Source organism: Channa argus, chromosome 1 (assembly GCF_033026475.1).
Source record: "Channa argus isolate prfri chromosome 1, Channa argus male v1.0, whole genome shotgun sequence".
Taxonomy (NCBI): domain Eukaryota; kingdom Metazoa; phylum Chordata; class Actinopteri; order Anabantiformes; family Channidae; genus Channa; species Channa argus.
The window spans coordinates 12,787,769-12,803,746 of record NC_090197.1 but is presented as its reverse complement, the minus strand read 5'-3'; the positions used below and the strand labels follow the sequence as shown (position 1 = coordinate 12,803,746).

General features: G+C 37.8%; 1 protein-coding gene across 1 annotated transcript; it reads right to left on the bottom strand.

Moving 5' to 3' along the window:
• Window positions 1-57: 57 nt before the first annotated feature.
• On the bottom strand, window positions 58-15,652 carry tuft1b (tuftelin 1b). Its single transcript, XM_067498453.1, has 13 exons — window positions 15,487-15,652; window positions 14,803-14,859; window positions 5,721-5,801; window positions 5,524-5,619; window positions 5,335-5,412; window positions 5,069-5,134; window positions 4,420-4,491; window positions 3,648-3,758; window positions 2,683-2,906; window positions 2,226-2,331; window positions 1,850-1,933; window positions 1,282-1,376; window positions 58-1,159 (listed from the first exon to the last, which is right to left on the bottom strand). The coding sequence occupies exons 1-13, from the start codon at window positions 15,595-15,597 to the stop codon at window positions 1,087-1,089; spliced, it is 1,254 nt and encodes a 417-aa protein (XP_067354554.1). The 5' UTR covers window positions 15,598-15,652; the 3' UTR covers window positions 58-1,086.
• Between the last annotated feature and the right edge of the window lie 326 nt (window positions 15,653-15,978).

The following is a 15,978-nucleotide window of genomic DNA, read 5'->3' as shown; positions in this document are numbered from 1 at the left end:
GTTACATTTCTCAAAGTTAGTCAAGCAGTTTAAATACAAAAAGTACAACAAATTAGATAAGATAAACCAGGTATTTGTTATATTTAAATAGAATCTGCAGATAAAGTACATAACGTGACTATGAGTATGTATCTACAAGCTTCACAGTAAATGGTTATTCAGTTTATAAAAAAAAGGTTCCTCCTGGATGGTGTTTTACACAAAGAAACATGCAACCTGTTATCACCAAAGAGGTTATACAGTAACAGTCTGTTAGAGGCAGCAATTGGCAGCATAGCTCAGATAGATTTCTGACATCAAATTGTATGACATCAATACATGTACATCAAGATTTTCCTGCATAACCAAAATGTCCAATAACTGTCCTATATACAGTATAAAAACATTAGTACTCCTATTTCCACTCTAATGTCAGTGAGAAATTTATTAATATTATTATATATAAATCATAGTCCAGCATTGACATATTGAGCTGCAAGCCTGCCATTGGCAACTTTAATGCTTAGGATTGTGGTGAATAAGGGGGCGATAGGACGTAGGATAAGGAAGTCCTCAAACACTCGAGACATGTATGTGTACAGGAAACAAGAATAAGAATAATCTCACTTCACCTCTTACACTGACCCTGTTGAAACCCTGTATTTCAGTTTCTGCACGTGGGAAAGGACTTTACTTAACTTGTACCTGAACGTGACACCAAACTTGAAGAATTGCTGACACGATACATACTGCACAGATCTGACCCTATTAATTATCTTAAAAGTTCAGTAAAATTTGCTGCATTGTGCATACTGTATCTATCCCTGCTTTCTTTTTATGATAGGATTCCTCCTATCTGTGGATACCAAATTGAATTCCTTCTTGCTTTTCATGTTTAGGTTCCGTTTGACACTGAGAAAGCCTAGAAAGGGATGCAGAATACTATAGCCTCAAAAGCAATTATAAGGTACTAACAATACTGTGCTTTGTCACCATGAGGTTTGCCAGCTTTTCAATCACTGAAGACCTTGATTTTATATATGGGTAGGTGGTTAAATATATATTTACAGTTTTTACATCTGATCATTCCTTGGGTTGACAATCCTTTCAGGTCTTGATCTCAATGACTTTGATGAATGGGAGCGCTTTGTTGGTTGGTGTCGTCGGCGTAAGAGGTTTGCTGTACAGATAGAGACATAAAAAATTGGAAAATTATGGTTGTGACATTGACTCAATGGGGTAAACTGTCTTGCAGCCAATAAGAGAATGAGCAGAAATGGAAACTAGGAAATGAGTGCTCACCTGTAAACAACTTCTGGCTTGTTGTCAGTGGACGTCAGAGGTGGAGGGTCCTGGCCTGCCAGCAGGTACTCCATATGATCATGCATTTCTCTGTTCTGCAGACAGAAACATTTTGACAGGCATCAAGATGTTTGTCCTCCAAGTGTCTTTTTCTCCTTCTTTTTGACTACCCTATTTAAAATGAATGACGGTGCCAAAACATTAGAACCACCTGTTAATATAATGCACTTCAGTACAAATGATCACCAATCTTATAGTTTCATAAAAACAGAGAAATTATAACCTCATAAAAGTAGAATTAATGACAGAGCTGCTGTATTAGATTGCAGTTACTTGTACAGGTGCACCCTGTAAAGTGGCCAGTGAGTGTAACCCAATAGCACTGGAATAAACTGCACAAGGCTTTGTCAGTATTTGGGATCAATTGTTGCATTCAAATGTGTTAACAATAAAAAATATCTAAAATACTATCAGACGTAACCTTAAAGCAAACTAAGGTTTTAGAAGAACGATATTACAATGCAATGACAAGATTGAGTCTATAGACTGAACATATAAAGTTCCTGACCTCAGCTTCCAAGTAAGCCACCTTCTCCTCCAGATCCCTGATAACTCGATCTCTCTCTTGGATGACTGTCCGGGAGTTCTGCAGCTGTATTATAGAACAAACAAAGAAACCCAAACAAAACAACGTGAGGTGCTTGGGAGAAACAAAACAAAACAGGAGCAGATGCAGCATCACTTACTCATGACAAGTGAGTTTTGTTTCATTCCACTTCCTCAAATCAATAACACTTTGTGTCTGCCTCCACAAAACCTAATTTCCTCATTAATGGCTTCCTCTCTGTTCTTTGGGCATTAGAGATGTCGGTTGCATTATGTATGTGTGCGCATGTGTGTGTGTACCTTACACCAGTTGGCACTTTGCTTGTGTGCGTGAATACCTGTTCGATCATGTGGCGGACCTTCCTCTGCTGACTCTTTAACATGTCGTCAAGGTGATGAATCTTTTCCTTCAGGCCAGCCACCTCCTTCTCTAGCTCTGCACACCTGCAAACACATGCATAAGAAACTTTCAAATTTACAAATCTATAATCTAAGAACTGGTTTGTATTAGGTTTATGCGCACAATTATGTGGTTTACTTTGCACCCTTGGAAGACAGTTGTTGATATACAGCATTATTCAAATAAATTCATGATTGGGGATGTGTGTGTGTGTGTGTATATATATATGTGTGTGTGTGTATATATATATATATATATATGTATATATATATATATATATATATATATATATATATATATATATATATATATATATATATATATATATATATAGGAGGCCACATAAAGTTAATATGAGTTTCCACTCTCAATTTGTCTTGTGTTTTCCATGTCACCTTTGTGTTTTCTCCTCTCCTTCCTCGCTGTCTGCTTTAAGTTGAAGCAGCTCCGCCTCCCCCACAGCTATCTTGTCTTTGAGGATGCCGCTCTCGATCTCCATGTTTTCAAGCAGCCTCTGCAACTCCTTTATTTTAAGACCTCTCTCCTCTGACTGCTCTTCCGCCTTCTGCAGCTGCTTTGATTGCTCAGTCAGACGATGGCAGTACTCACTGGACTCCGCCTGTGAGGAGAGCAACAGAATGAGGATCAATTCAGAATTTGCTATGATAGATACACCTCTAAAGGGTGATTCAAGTTCATCACAACTTGGTTCCTATTAGTTTGGGGTGAATTTTCTGTTGTCATAATAACATTATAAACATTTCAGCTGTGGCCAGTGGAACACAAATGTTCTGATGATTTTATTTATTATGAAACATAGAGAAGCAAAAGATACTGTATACCAATTACCTACATTAATGTATGAGTGAAATAACTAATTTTTCCCAGTGCTGTTTATATGAACTACTCTCCCACAAGGAAGTGCAAAAATGAAAAGAAGGAGCCATTCATGGGTGGAAAAACTGACCTATTTGTGCATGATGGTAAATAATCTCCTGTAATACCTCTTAAATTGATAAATATAACTGGCAGTGATATTTTGTAGAGTGTGATTCCTTATACGGTATAACAATAGTAAATTTTATGGTGTATAGTGCATACAATAATTATTCAGTAGACAAATGGGGCACAGCTAACAATGTCCTCCTGACCAGATGTCTAATCAGCTGGAGCAATTGAGGACAGTAGTGTGGTTTTTCAGGACCTTTAAGAGATCATTGCAAACTGTTCAGTCTCCAGTATGTGTTAGAAACTGCAGTGCTGATAAAGAGGATGATTAAAGGAACAAGAGAGCAGCAGAGGGGTGAGTCATAGCTCCAGACAGGAAATCATGTCATGTTACTCATCTCTTCAAACAGACCTGCAGTCTCTCTCTCTCCTCCCGATGCCTCTTCTCCATCTCATTCAGTTTCTCATAAAGACGCTTGTTTGCCTCCCTGAGCTTTACACTCTCCTCCTGATTATCCGTGACCTGAGAATGCACATAGAGAGTGAGTGACATGCTCAATTTGGCCTAATATGGCAAACTAGTTGAACCTGAGGGCGAGACAGGGGCTTTTTGCTATTTTTGCTAACATGCATTTAGACAATGAGCTGGATATCTGTCAGGCTGTACTGACATCAACTTTTATCTCAGGGCTGCACTTTGGGTAGGAAAATACCTTTCCCTCAAAGATAAACACTTTGCATTTCTGCATTACCTGACACAATTTAGGAACAATCACAATGTAAAAGATTTCTAGATTAACTGCATGCCATTCAAAGGTATGGATTCCTACTATACTCCATGCTCCGACACAGTTTCTTTGTAGACAATCTGTGTTACGTTACAAGAGAAGTTTTGATGTCCCGAGTCTATAATTATACATGGGTAGTACAGTAAGCTTTGTAATCAGCTTCAGAGACCCTGGCACCACTTTCAGTGGAATAGCAAGCATGTGGCTGTCTGGGGGGCCAGACATTGTTTCCATTATGAATGGTATGCCTGGCATTTGAAATACAAATTTTAATGCATTCAAACTACTTTCAGCTTAAAGTGGCTCATGCCATTTTCTGTGGTTTATTTGTATGAAAGCGATAAGTTATCAGATCGTAAAAAATACCTCAGCAAGTCTGAATTGTGATGAGCTTACCTTAGTGTCCGACTCATCATTGGCAAAAGGGCAGGTGCTGGGCTTGTTCACTTTGAAGCCATTGGCTGGATGCTGAAGAAGACAACAGTGTCTAGTAAACAAACGTAACATTGCAAGTGGTATAATTCTCTTTGTGTCTAATCATGTAGGGATTTTAAAACTAAAAAACAATGTGTTCATAAAGTTGTAGTGCCATCTAAAAACTCTGTTAGTTTGGAGTTTCACTATAGGTGCGGCATATATCTCTGTGTTGTGAGAACAATGTCTGCTTCTTGATAAGCTGTGGTTGTTTGCTACATGCACACTTTGTCAGAGCAGTAGAGACATTTGCTTGTTTGTAGTCTTTGTAGCCCCGAGCTCACTCAGTTATTCGAATTAGTGATTAATCAATTAAGTATTTTATCCACAAACTAAATTAGTTTTTAGTTTATAAAATGGAAGAACACAGAGAGTGCATGTAGTTGATATTACAGAGATATAAGAGAAAATCAACAAATTCTCCAATCAGAGAAACTTGGCTTTTGTATGTGTCAGTACATGTCAATACACGTCCTCTACACTGACCAAACCTTCAGCTGCCTAATAGTTTCACCTCTTCAACACTCCTTTGAGCTCAGTATTCTAAATGCTGATACCACAGGGTGTGTACCTTGTTGTTGTTTCTGCTCTGCCTGGCTGCCATCTGCTCCCTCAGACTCTTCAGACAGTACCTCACCTGGGAACAAAAAAAACATCACACATTTGAAAAAAAAAAAAAGAGTTGTGCATCAACACCCATAAGCCACTTTAGCCTCAGCATTATCTTAAAACAAACAAACACACACGCTAATATTTCCAAGAAGCTGTTGAATGCTGACTCATTGTCTAAATGTGGTGGTAGGAAGTGTTGCTCAGTTCCGTCTGTCATGCACTGACCTCTTGAATCTGCGTCACCTCGTCTGTCAACATCCTGACACTCTCCGTTCTCTCTCGACCAGCTTCACTTAGGTACACCTGTGTAAACCATCAGCAAGATTGTGTTGAACCAAACGTGAACAAGCATCGATGGGCAGACTGGACTGTAAATGTGTACATCAAACAATAATAAAAAACACGCTCACATACCTTGATGACTTCAGGTCTTTCTTCTATGGGTTTGATGAGTTTATGTGTTTCCTGCTCTTTTGGTTTTTGTGGCAGCACCACTGCTAAGCTAGTCCCCTACATTCAATAAAATACAAAGTTTAAGAAAATTCCATCACCTTTTTTTCCTCTCCACAATAAACAACAAGATCAGACTGATCTCTGCTTTCATTTTGTACCTTGTTTCTCTGCTGTTCTGATACGTAGCCTGATGGCTCCTGATCTTTTGTGTGTGCGAGTCTAAGCCGCCTGCATCGGTCCTGAAATGAAAGATGAGATGATAAGAGGAAGTAGATGACTAAACGGAGCAGCCGAGATTTCTAGAGAAACAGCCAATGGAAAGAGACGAGAGGGGCTCAAAATGAAAGTCATTACTAAGAAGGTGGGTGGAGCAGATTTGTTTCACCATAAAACCACTATTGGACTGTGAAAATTTAGCAGCTGAGGAGACATCTCCATTGAATCATCAGGGCCAAGTCAGGTGATTATGACCAAACACTCACTACAGAGAATGATGCCCAGTCCAGCAGAGGCCCAGAATAAATGTGTGAGTCACTCTCAGCTGAATTTGTCAACATGGCAACCAAAACAGATTTTGTGAGAACTTTCCTTTTACACACAAAATAGTTTGGTTAACAGTATATTATTATGACCATCTGTGCAATTCAGTACAAGCCAATACTTTTACTAGGTTATAATTTCTCAGTTTGTAGGTTAAAAACCTCAGAAATGTGATAATTCAACTATGTCTTTATTAACGTACTGTAGTGCATTATAAGAAGAGGTGGTTCTAGTGTTTTGCCCACCATATTTAAAAAGGAATCAGGTGTGTGTTTGTGTGTGTGTGTGTGCTTTACAGTAGGCAATCTGTTCTGTGTCTGTACTGTATGTGTACAGTATGTATTCTGTTCTGTGTGTTCTTTTGTATTCTGGGCGTGATTTTGGGCATGTTCTCTCCACCTCTACGTGTACAATTACTTTAGTCTTTGCGTATGTGTATGGAAATATATTTTAAAGATGTTATGTGTATAATATTAGGTAAAAATCTATTAGGTAAAGCTTCTGCGTCATTTTCTGTTCTGTATATTCTCTTCTTTTCTACTCTTTACTGTATGTCAGTATCTTTGGAAAGACAAATTTCTTCCAGATCGGCCATAATGACTCATACTTTGTTTGGGTCATAGCTTCTTTGCAGCGCCCTTTATTTGTTGATCATAAGTTTGTGTTCTGTACTGCTCAGTTAGTGTCATTTTTATGATTACATGGAGACATCCGCTGGAAGTCCAGGCTGTTCTGTGCTGGTCATAGCTATTTAGTAAAAGATCATAAATTAAAAACGGCATAATGTTACCATGAAGTTGCTGCAACAACTTTTTGACATGTGACAGTTGAAAAACTTAAAACCCTTAAGTTCTGACCTTCAGAACAAAATAGTTTTACATAACACAGTGTGACATTTGACCTTTTCCTAAAGCAAACAAAAAAGTACTTGCTTTGACTACTTAATCCTCTTTGACACACCTATTTAACTAAGTGGTGAAATCGCTCCACACTGATTTAGCAAAGGAACACAATTAAGTCTTTAATGAATTGTTTATTTTTCATTTTCAAATTTTATCACCTACCACCTATGTTGTGCCTAATCCCTGCATTCTTTTAGTCTTATGTACCCATACTGTTTGTATGCATACATCTACTCATAATGTGTGTATGCACATCTATGGAACACACTACAACTACTAAATTGAAAAAAAAGAAAAAAAGAATAAAAAAAATTTTGCTCTCTTGGTGTATTATGCTTCTATCATTAGTGTCCTTAATTAAACTTTGTGTGGGTGTCAGCTGCAGGATAAATTACATAGCAACCAGATGACATATAGTAAGAATTAGAAGATAAAGGCAGATAAGATTCTAAATTACTATAATATATATTTTCCTTTTACAAAATATTTCAAAATACTGTGCATTTACATTTGTTCCTACTATTACTGGTAGCTGAAACTTTACTTTAAATGTGTTTTCCAGGACTTGCCTCGTATTTTCAGTCAGAAAGGTATTTTTACACATTTCACAGACAGGTGTGACAAATAATAGAAGAGAAACAGATGTTCCACATGTTTTAAATTGCAGTTCATAATGTTATCTTCTTTGCCTCATTCATTTCATCTACACAGTGTTTTATATTCACTTCTTGTAATTAATACAGATAAAGTTCTTTAATTTTATACACATTTTACACACAGACACATTATCTTTGAGTGTTTGCGTCACATTAACTGTTTGTCATTGTTCCAACTGTATACAAGTCGCTTTGCATACCTGTAATTGCAACCTATCAGAATGACACCTGGGGTTACAGTGTGGGAATGAGGAATAAACATTCTCTACATACCACAACCTGCAATAATTAGCTTCGCAGTACACGATAAGGTGGCACCTCACATGAACGTGTAACGCAGTGGGTGTACCCGAGAAGTACTTTAACAAATAGAATGTATCAAGAATACCAACCAGAATTATGTGTTGGCACCTTATTTGTATTCTTTCAAAATGTCTAAATGAAAAAGATGCAGTAGATGCACTAATTACATTATTCCTTTATTAGTGACACTAAAAAAGACATCATCTCCAAGACGATGGATGGGTATACAGCTTGACTTTGGTAATTCACTTCAGCTAAAAGCATCTGCTAAAGGACTAAATGTAAATGTAAGACCCCCACTCTGCACCACAAGGCTGAAAAGTCACAAAAAAGGTGACCATGAAGAAGTAAATAAAACTCTGTGTGTGTCTATGTTTGTATTGTCTTATCAGTCCATGAGGCAGTGAGTTACATGGAGAGATATATCCCTTTTCTTTAGAATCTTGTGTGTTGTGTACTTACTAAGCCATGTCAGGACATTACTGAAAGAGACACAGAACATATGCTTTCAATAGTTTTTTTGCAATTATGTTTGCCACTGTGACACACTGGGTAAACATGCCTGGGAATGGAAACAATTTTAGGCTGTTTGTTTTGTACACACAATATTGCCTGGATTAAAAACAATGGAGGGCATCTAACGCATCACATGTGGGTAACACATTTGGTTACTTACGCAAGCAACCAGTTCACTGCTTTGCATATCAAACACAAGCTAAATGGTTAAGCATGAATGGCAGACTTTTCTTTATAATTGCTAGGGCTGAAAACCATCAGAGCCCAGGCAGTTGACGAGCAGGCCAATATTTCACTTTGATCTGAGAGTGCTCCAGGGCTTCTGTCTCCTGAAGGCATTGGAGGATTTAGAGGCAGACACACCCTGGGAGGTGCTTACTATTAACTGAAACATAGTGTTCTGCTCTTCACTACACATGGTGTTGTGCAGTGTTTTTCTGGTATCAACATCATGTACAGGGACATGTTTACATTTCAGTCACGAGTCTGATACTCACAAAGCTTTAAAATCATTAAAGTGGAAATAAGTTATATTGCTGCACTGTATTCAGTAATAAAATGCTGCAGGCTAAAATACTGTAAGCAGATTATAATGGTCTGGCACTGAATTGTGAACCTCACAGCAATTGCTGCTTATCAAATGTTCAAATATCAGTGACAAAAGTCATGCATTGCTACTTCACTATACTTAAGTCGTAAGACTGCAGTGATTCACTTAATGCCAACAAATAATTATGGATGAAAGTGAGGTGTTCTATGCTATTACAGATCAAATGGTTTGTACATGTGATCATGTTTCAAGAGGAAAATAAACACTGAATCATTGCAAAAGCCTTGTCAAATTTCCATCTGAGCTGTTAAGTCCTGGCATGCATCTAAAAACAAGAAAAACACAACAGTCTGAAGTTTGAAAATACAAGCAATGAAGAAAACGAGGATGTGAGGGTATTTTTTTGGTATGCTGGCTGCACTCCAAGTTACAATGTAACGCATTTTGCCACATCATCTCAACTCAATTTCTCTTCACCTCTGTCATCCCAATTTCCTCTCTGCAGCATGGGCATGTGCAGACTCATTTTTTTGTGTTACTAATGAATCTGCCCTTTTATCTGCTCTGTACATTTACACTGAAGTTTATATTTGCCTCCAGTGTTGGGAGAAAGAGGTTACTTATGAGTGCTGCTCCTCTAGACTTGTCCGTGCAGCTCAGGGAATGCCTAATTTCCATTTTTGCAGTGTCTCCCACCAGGAGGACTAACTTCAAGTTCACTTAGAAAAGCACAGAGAAAATAACAGATACAGAGTTAAGTAGAATCTCTTTATATAAAAATGTGTATAAGCTGTACAACCCTTCTTCGTAATGCAATCAAAATCAAGGCCTAATGAAAATAGAGATAACCAGTGATTAGGGAGCTCCATTGCTGTTCCACTGAACTAATTATTTCCCTACAAGGTATAAGTTAACAATAATTGCAAGATTAGACAAGATGAAAAGATAAACTTGCAGAAAGAAAAATACTCCACGACTGTCGCAACACTGTACACAAACCTCTCTAAAGGGAAACTCATAAAACATCAAATGAATCGAATACAAAGAAACCAGGTGCACTGGAAGTTTTTAGAGTACAGTTTACTTGGTAATTTGGTCTGCCTTGAAGCAAAAAGCAACAAAGCCTCTTTGAGGGGTCAGCTGTTTCCTAACATTCACGTTAGGTGCAAACAGAAACCACCAGAATCAGTGATTTTCGACAATTGCTATGTGTTCACAGCTCAATGCAAGCCTCCAAACTATGCTCACACCTCATGGAAGTGTGTGTTTAGCAATATATGTGAGCTCAAATTGATTTGGCATCAACTGGGGCAAAACAGGCAAAATGCAGAGATGGTAATGATGTGTCAAAGCAAATTTTCTAGTTAACAATTTGCAACTGCAGGCACCTAATTTGTGTATTTTTTCACAGAGAGCTATGGCAAAGCAGTCAGCTCCAAGCGAGGGTCTGTTTTCTGTCTCCAGTGTCCTGTTTCACCATGAGGCAATGGCGAAGGAGGACAAAAAATAGGTATGGGGGGTAGTTTAAAGTTTTAGGTTTTAATTTAAAATGGTCTTCAGGTGCAGACAAAGGGTGAGAGACAACTGTACTGCCTTTAAAGATATTTTAAGATTATTAGACACACAAGCATATAACAGACAAGAAACATGACCTGATCAAAGATCTGGAGCCAGATTCCAATACAAAACACTGGGGTTATGTGGTGTCCACATTGCCGTTTTGGCTGTAAGGGTACCCGCTAAAGATGGTTTTCACCAAAGGTTTGAAACTGCCACCATGTGTTTGTCTTTTGTTGACATTCCTCTCATGTTCACAATATCATTCTCGTGGTTTCACTCAGGAAAAAAAAAATCACCAACAAATCAAGTCATCTGTACTAGATAAAAAAGCCAGTTACTCATCAGTCTATCCTGACTAATTCACTGATGTGGATGTGACACCTCAATCCTAGTAATCAAACTACATTAAACATGATGTCACTGTTGCAAGCAAACACAAGAATGAATAAACTATTAAACAAACACAGCTATAAATCGGTTTTGAAGCCACAAACTTTGCTCTATAAAACTTTATGACACTGGAGATTGTTTATCACTGTCTAAAGCAACACAGCAGTATTTAAAGTTCTGGCCCATACCAACAGAGTTCAAAGCCAAATGCAAAATATGTGCATCCATGAGTGAATTCAACACAAAGTGGCTTAATTACTACGGAACATGACTACATGTGCTGTAAATGATGAAAGATGATAACATCAGCAAACCTGCACACGTCACATGTTAATTATAATGTCTTTCCCTCGGAATAATACCAACAGCATGTGTCATCAGTGCATGAAAAGTAAACTGCTTTTCCATGGTATTGCTCAAAGACAAGAGGTGCAGTAAGACTAAAAAGGTTTAAACCTGCTTGGTGTCTGAAAATAAAGAACTTAATTTCATGAATATAATACTTTAAGAATCTCTTTTTGTGTTAGCACGACAAGTTCACTATAAAGACATGTCCAAATGAACCATTGCCAAACATGTCACTGTAATTTATAAAGCAGACAAAACTAAAACTACAAGTATCATTATGCCCTTTACACTCAGTGGACCTAAAAAACAAGCACTTCACCTTATCTGACGACGATCATCTACCTGGGCAGATGAAGCTGAATGGGACTCTTTACAATGATGATCAGGCAGCTGGGATCCACACACCGTTTGTGTGTGTCTGACTAAGCCCGTGGGAAGCCACGACTGTCTTGCCTTACATGGCTGGGTGAGGCTCCACCAGCTGCCCAACCCTCTTCCCTCTAGATTGTTCCCCAGTCACAGAGCTAAAATGCCAGTTCAAGGAGGCATTGTTAGCCTCCACTGCAGGACTTTTATGCTAAAGAACTGGAGGGAACATATGCACAGACATTACATAGTCTGTTGTTAGTGACTTTAAACTACAAACTCTTTCACAGTTATGTACAAATTTCATAGCCTGATAATTCGATTGGATTGTCTATTACATATTTTATTTGAATTATATGCAAATAAACCACTATTATATAACTTGGGGCAATAGCCGCTGGCAGATAAACTGTGGAATGAAGAAGGCTTCGTTTATCTAGCAAACGGCGACAGTGGTAGGTAGCAACACTCTGAGGAATGTGTTGTGAGTTATACAAGAGATTAATGAAGTGTCTTTATATAACAGTTACTGTGCAGTGTCAACAAAACTGTGCAAACAAAAGTAAAATGCTGCACAGACCAAATATGTCTTTGTGTGTGTGTCAAGTTTCTAGGTTAAACTTTGCCACTGAGAGTACTGAAACTAAAAACTTGCTTTTTAAGGAAATGATCTGCACTTATATAGCGCTTATTTGGTACCCGCTTTACAGTGCTTCTCATTCACCCATTTGCACACTCACACACACTCACACACTGACGGGGGAGCTGCTATGCAGCTGGCCAACACTCACTGGGAGACGTTGGGGTTCAGTGTCTTGCTCGAGGAGACTTTGACATGTGACTGAAGGAGCCAGGGATCAAACCAACAACTGGTGAACGACAGCTCTGCCTCCTGAGCCACAGCCTATTAAGTGTGGTGCTGTTGATGAACGTACTAGTTGATCGTTGAAATTAATCTTATTTTATTATTATTATAATCAACAACAAAAGTAGTTTTTTAAAATCTTGAAAGAAATGCAGTAATATAATAGCATCTGTCTGATCAACAGTCCAAAACCAAACTATCACAATTGAGAGTTTGAAACTTTTGCATTGTTATTAATAATTGACTTAAGCACATGAATTAATATAATTACATTTCTGTCAGTTCGCCTTAATTTCTAACACAATGTTGGTGTTTTTTACGCGGTAACCAGACTTCCTGGTTCCTGCAGGTACTGAAACTAATAAACACCACCTCACTTCTCAGACTCATGTATATGTTTATAGTTTCTTATTTGATGGTTGACACATAAATAGTTCTTTGTTTACATTATGCTGTAGACCTGAGAAAGAACTATGCTAAGCTATTTTAATAATGTCTTCGCATGAAACATTCTTACTGTTCCCAGCATGTTCTCACACCATGAGCAAACACAAATAACTAAAAGGTCTTTTGTCCAATTGAAGATTACAGAGGAGATAAACTGATAAAACGTGTTTAAGTGGAATATTTTCTCCATAAAAACTCTTGTGGGGTGTGTAGTCAAATTTAAAAAGTCAAAGTCGAAGTCAACTTCTGTTCTGATGTTTCAGCCTAAAATGACCTCAAAACAATCCTCATAATTACACAAACAAATGAAACTGATTCCAAGAGCTAGAAAAATCGAGGAGCACTCTTATAATCATTTGTTTGAGCCCATCAGATCTGTCAGTAGAGTCAAAAATGCTTTTGCTTCGTATGTGTTTTTGTTTGGGCCTGACTACACTTCTCCTTTTTCTGCCAGATAACTGTATAAACAACTGATCTGTTCATTCATGCCACCATCGTGGTGCAAATGTGCCACTATGACAATACATAACCTTAATTATGTCAGTGGTTTGAGCCAAAACATTACTTTACTTTTATACCAACAGTTTCTGTGATGTTTAACCTTTCAGTTGCTTAATTCTCGTCACTTTGGTTTATAATCATATTTTTGACAACTACGTACCAGGAAGTGCGTGATGACAACTAAAAAACTGCGAAAGATGGGATTTTGAGCAGACTCTATTAACCCTCAATGCCACCTGTTAAGGAAATAAGATAACGGAAGAGGAAAAAAAAACTTATCTGACTTCCAGCTACCCACTCGACAAGTCCTGTTACTTTCTTAACAAGTTCTTTGGAACTAGTGACAAAGTTTCTTCCCTAAATTCCTGAGCGTCACGTCCATTTTATAACACATTTAATTCCATATTGACTATTGTCACTGTGAAAAAGAAACTCCAGCGGTGGACTGACTTTACAACATGCGATCCACAGTAGTTCTTCATAGTCAAAAGGTCAAATAAAGTTCCAATGAAAGCAGTACACAGTGGCAGTCCTACAGTAAGTGACCCTCGCTCTTAGTGTTTGAGGATTGACCTGATTGGCCACCCCAGTGCTACCCCCTACCAGACTAAGAAGGTCGTAGATACCTGCTCTTGGAGTTTCAGCTCAAGGAGAACTGGCCTGATCTGACGCTGAAACATATCACCATCATTCTAGATAGATAAACATTCAATAATATGTATTGGTTTTATATGTTTTGTCACAATAGAATTTTGTAGCAGCTGTACCCCTTGAAAAGGATTTTTTCATCTATAACTGAGTTAAACATTTCTAGATAAGTTATTTTTATATTTGACATTTCTGATCTGAGCAAACACTTTGTAAACACACTATTAGCCTATTGAGAGAAAGTTGTTTATAAAAAAAAGTTAATTTTTAAAATAATTATTTTCAGTCAGTAAGTAATTATTCACAGAGCACCCTGTATATCACATCACAGTGTTTTGTGTTCTGTTTTTATTTTCATAAAGCGTTGGAAAGTAATGTGTGGCTATCCCAAAGAAGAAACATGGGGACACTTATGTTACATTTGGTTAAAAAATCTACATGTGGAAGTAGGTGATAAGACTGATGTTTGGGCCTTTTTTGTTTTGTAAAAATGTCAATGTCAATGACAAGCTTTCTTATGATCACATGGAACATGAAAAGCATTTTCAACACAAATTATGAACTACCACCTATACATCGAAGTTATGTATCACCTTAAGACAGTCGTCTTATTTAATGACAAAACAAAAGGTAATCATCCTCACTCACGTTACTTTCTCTGTCCTCTTCATCACGTTTCCCCGTCAAACTCCCAGCACTGCTCAACTTCTCAGCAGACATTAAAGCCCAAATATAAAATAAAAAAAAATAAAGACAAAGATCAAATACAAAAGTAAAGTTAGTGCTGCTTCTGTTTGACACTAGTCACAAAGAGAAGTGAGGAGACGTCCCTCCCCCTCTGTCTGCTCACTCCTCTATCTGTCCAGGTAGTGACGTTAAAGCCTGCAGGTCTCTCACACGCCTGCACATCATTAAACAGGAATGTATTGATACACAAATCAGGATGTTACAAGCAGAAGTAACTGTAGATAGTTTACCAAGCCCGAGCAGTTTGCTTTGCGTACTTCATCTTGATTGACTAGTCATTCATAACATTTATAGCTTTTACCAGTTCCGATTTGGATTATACAACAAATAAATTGATAATAATGATGTTGAGGAAGATATTGATTATCTTAATAAAAAGTTTATTGTTGTTTTCAAGATTTTTTACATTTGTGTGTACTCGTCTACAAGTACTGTGCGTAGTTTCTTTTTAATTATTATTATTTTTAAACTTATTTTTTATGTTCTTATCTTATCTGAATGAATTCAATGAAAATCTCTTACTTGTCCTGATCTGCAGGGATGACTGGTTTACTAAGGAGCACATATGTCTTAAATAAAACTAACCTCAGAGATATTGAGGACCACTCCATCCCGCATACATTTGGTGTGAGTTCTGCCGAACCACAGCATTTTGTCCCCCCTCACCTGCCTAACCTTCTTCCAGATTGAGCCCATATGCTTTCTCTTTTCATCTGCTTTGTTTCGGTGAATTGTATTCGACCACTTGCTTGTTTTCCTGTACTTCTCTAGCAGCTCCTCTGCACTGTGGCTAATCAGCTGTCAGACCTGCAAATAGGATGTAGTCCTGTTTGGTAACAGTCCTGTCACATGCCAGGTGGCTCTGGTATCACTTACTCTTCCTTATTGTGCACTTAGGCCAGTAGCTGAGCTCATTTACCTTTGGTGACTTAAAGCTTTTTGTGACATATCAGCGCAGAGAAAGTGTCTGACTTTCAGCATTTGGTACAGTTTGGGACCGTGAAAATACAATGATCTTTGTTGACCTGTTGACCTGTAAGAAATAAGCTGAGCTCTAAAGAGGGTTTTGTGAGAGAA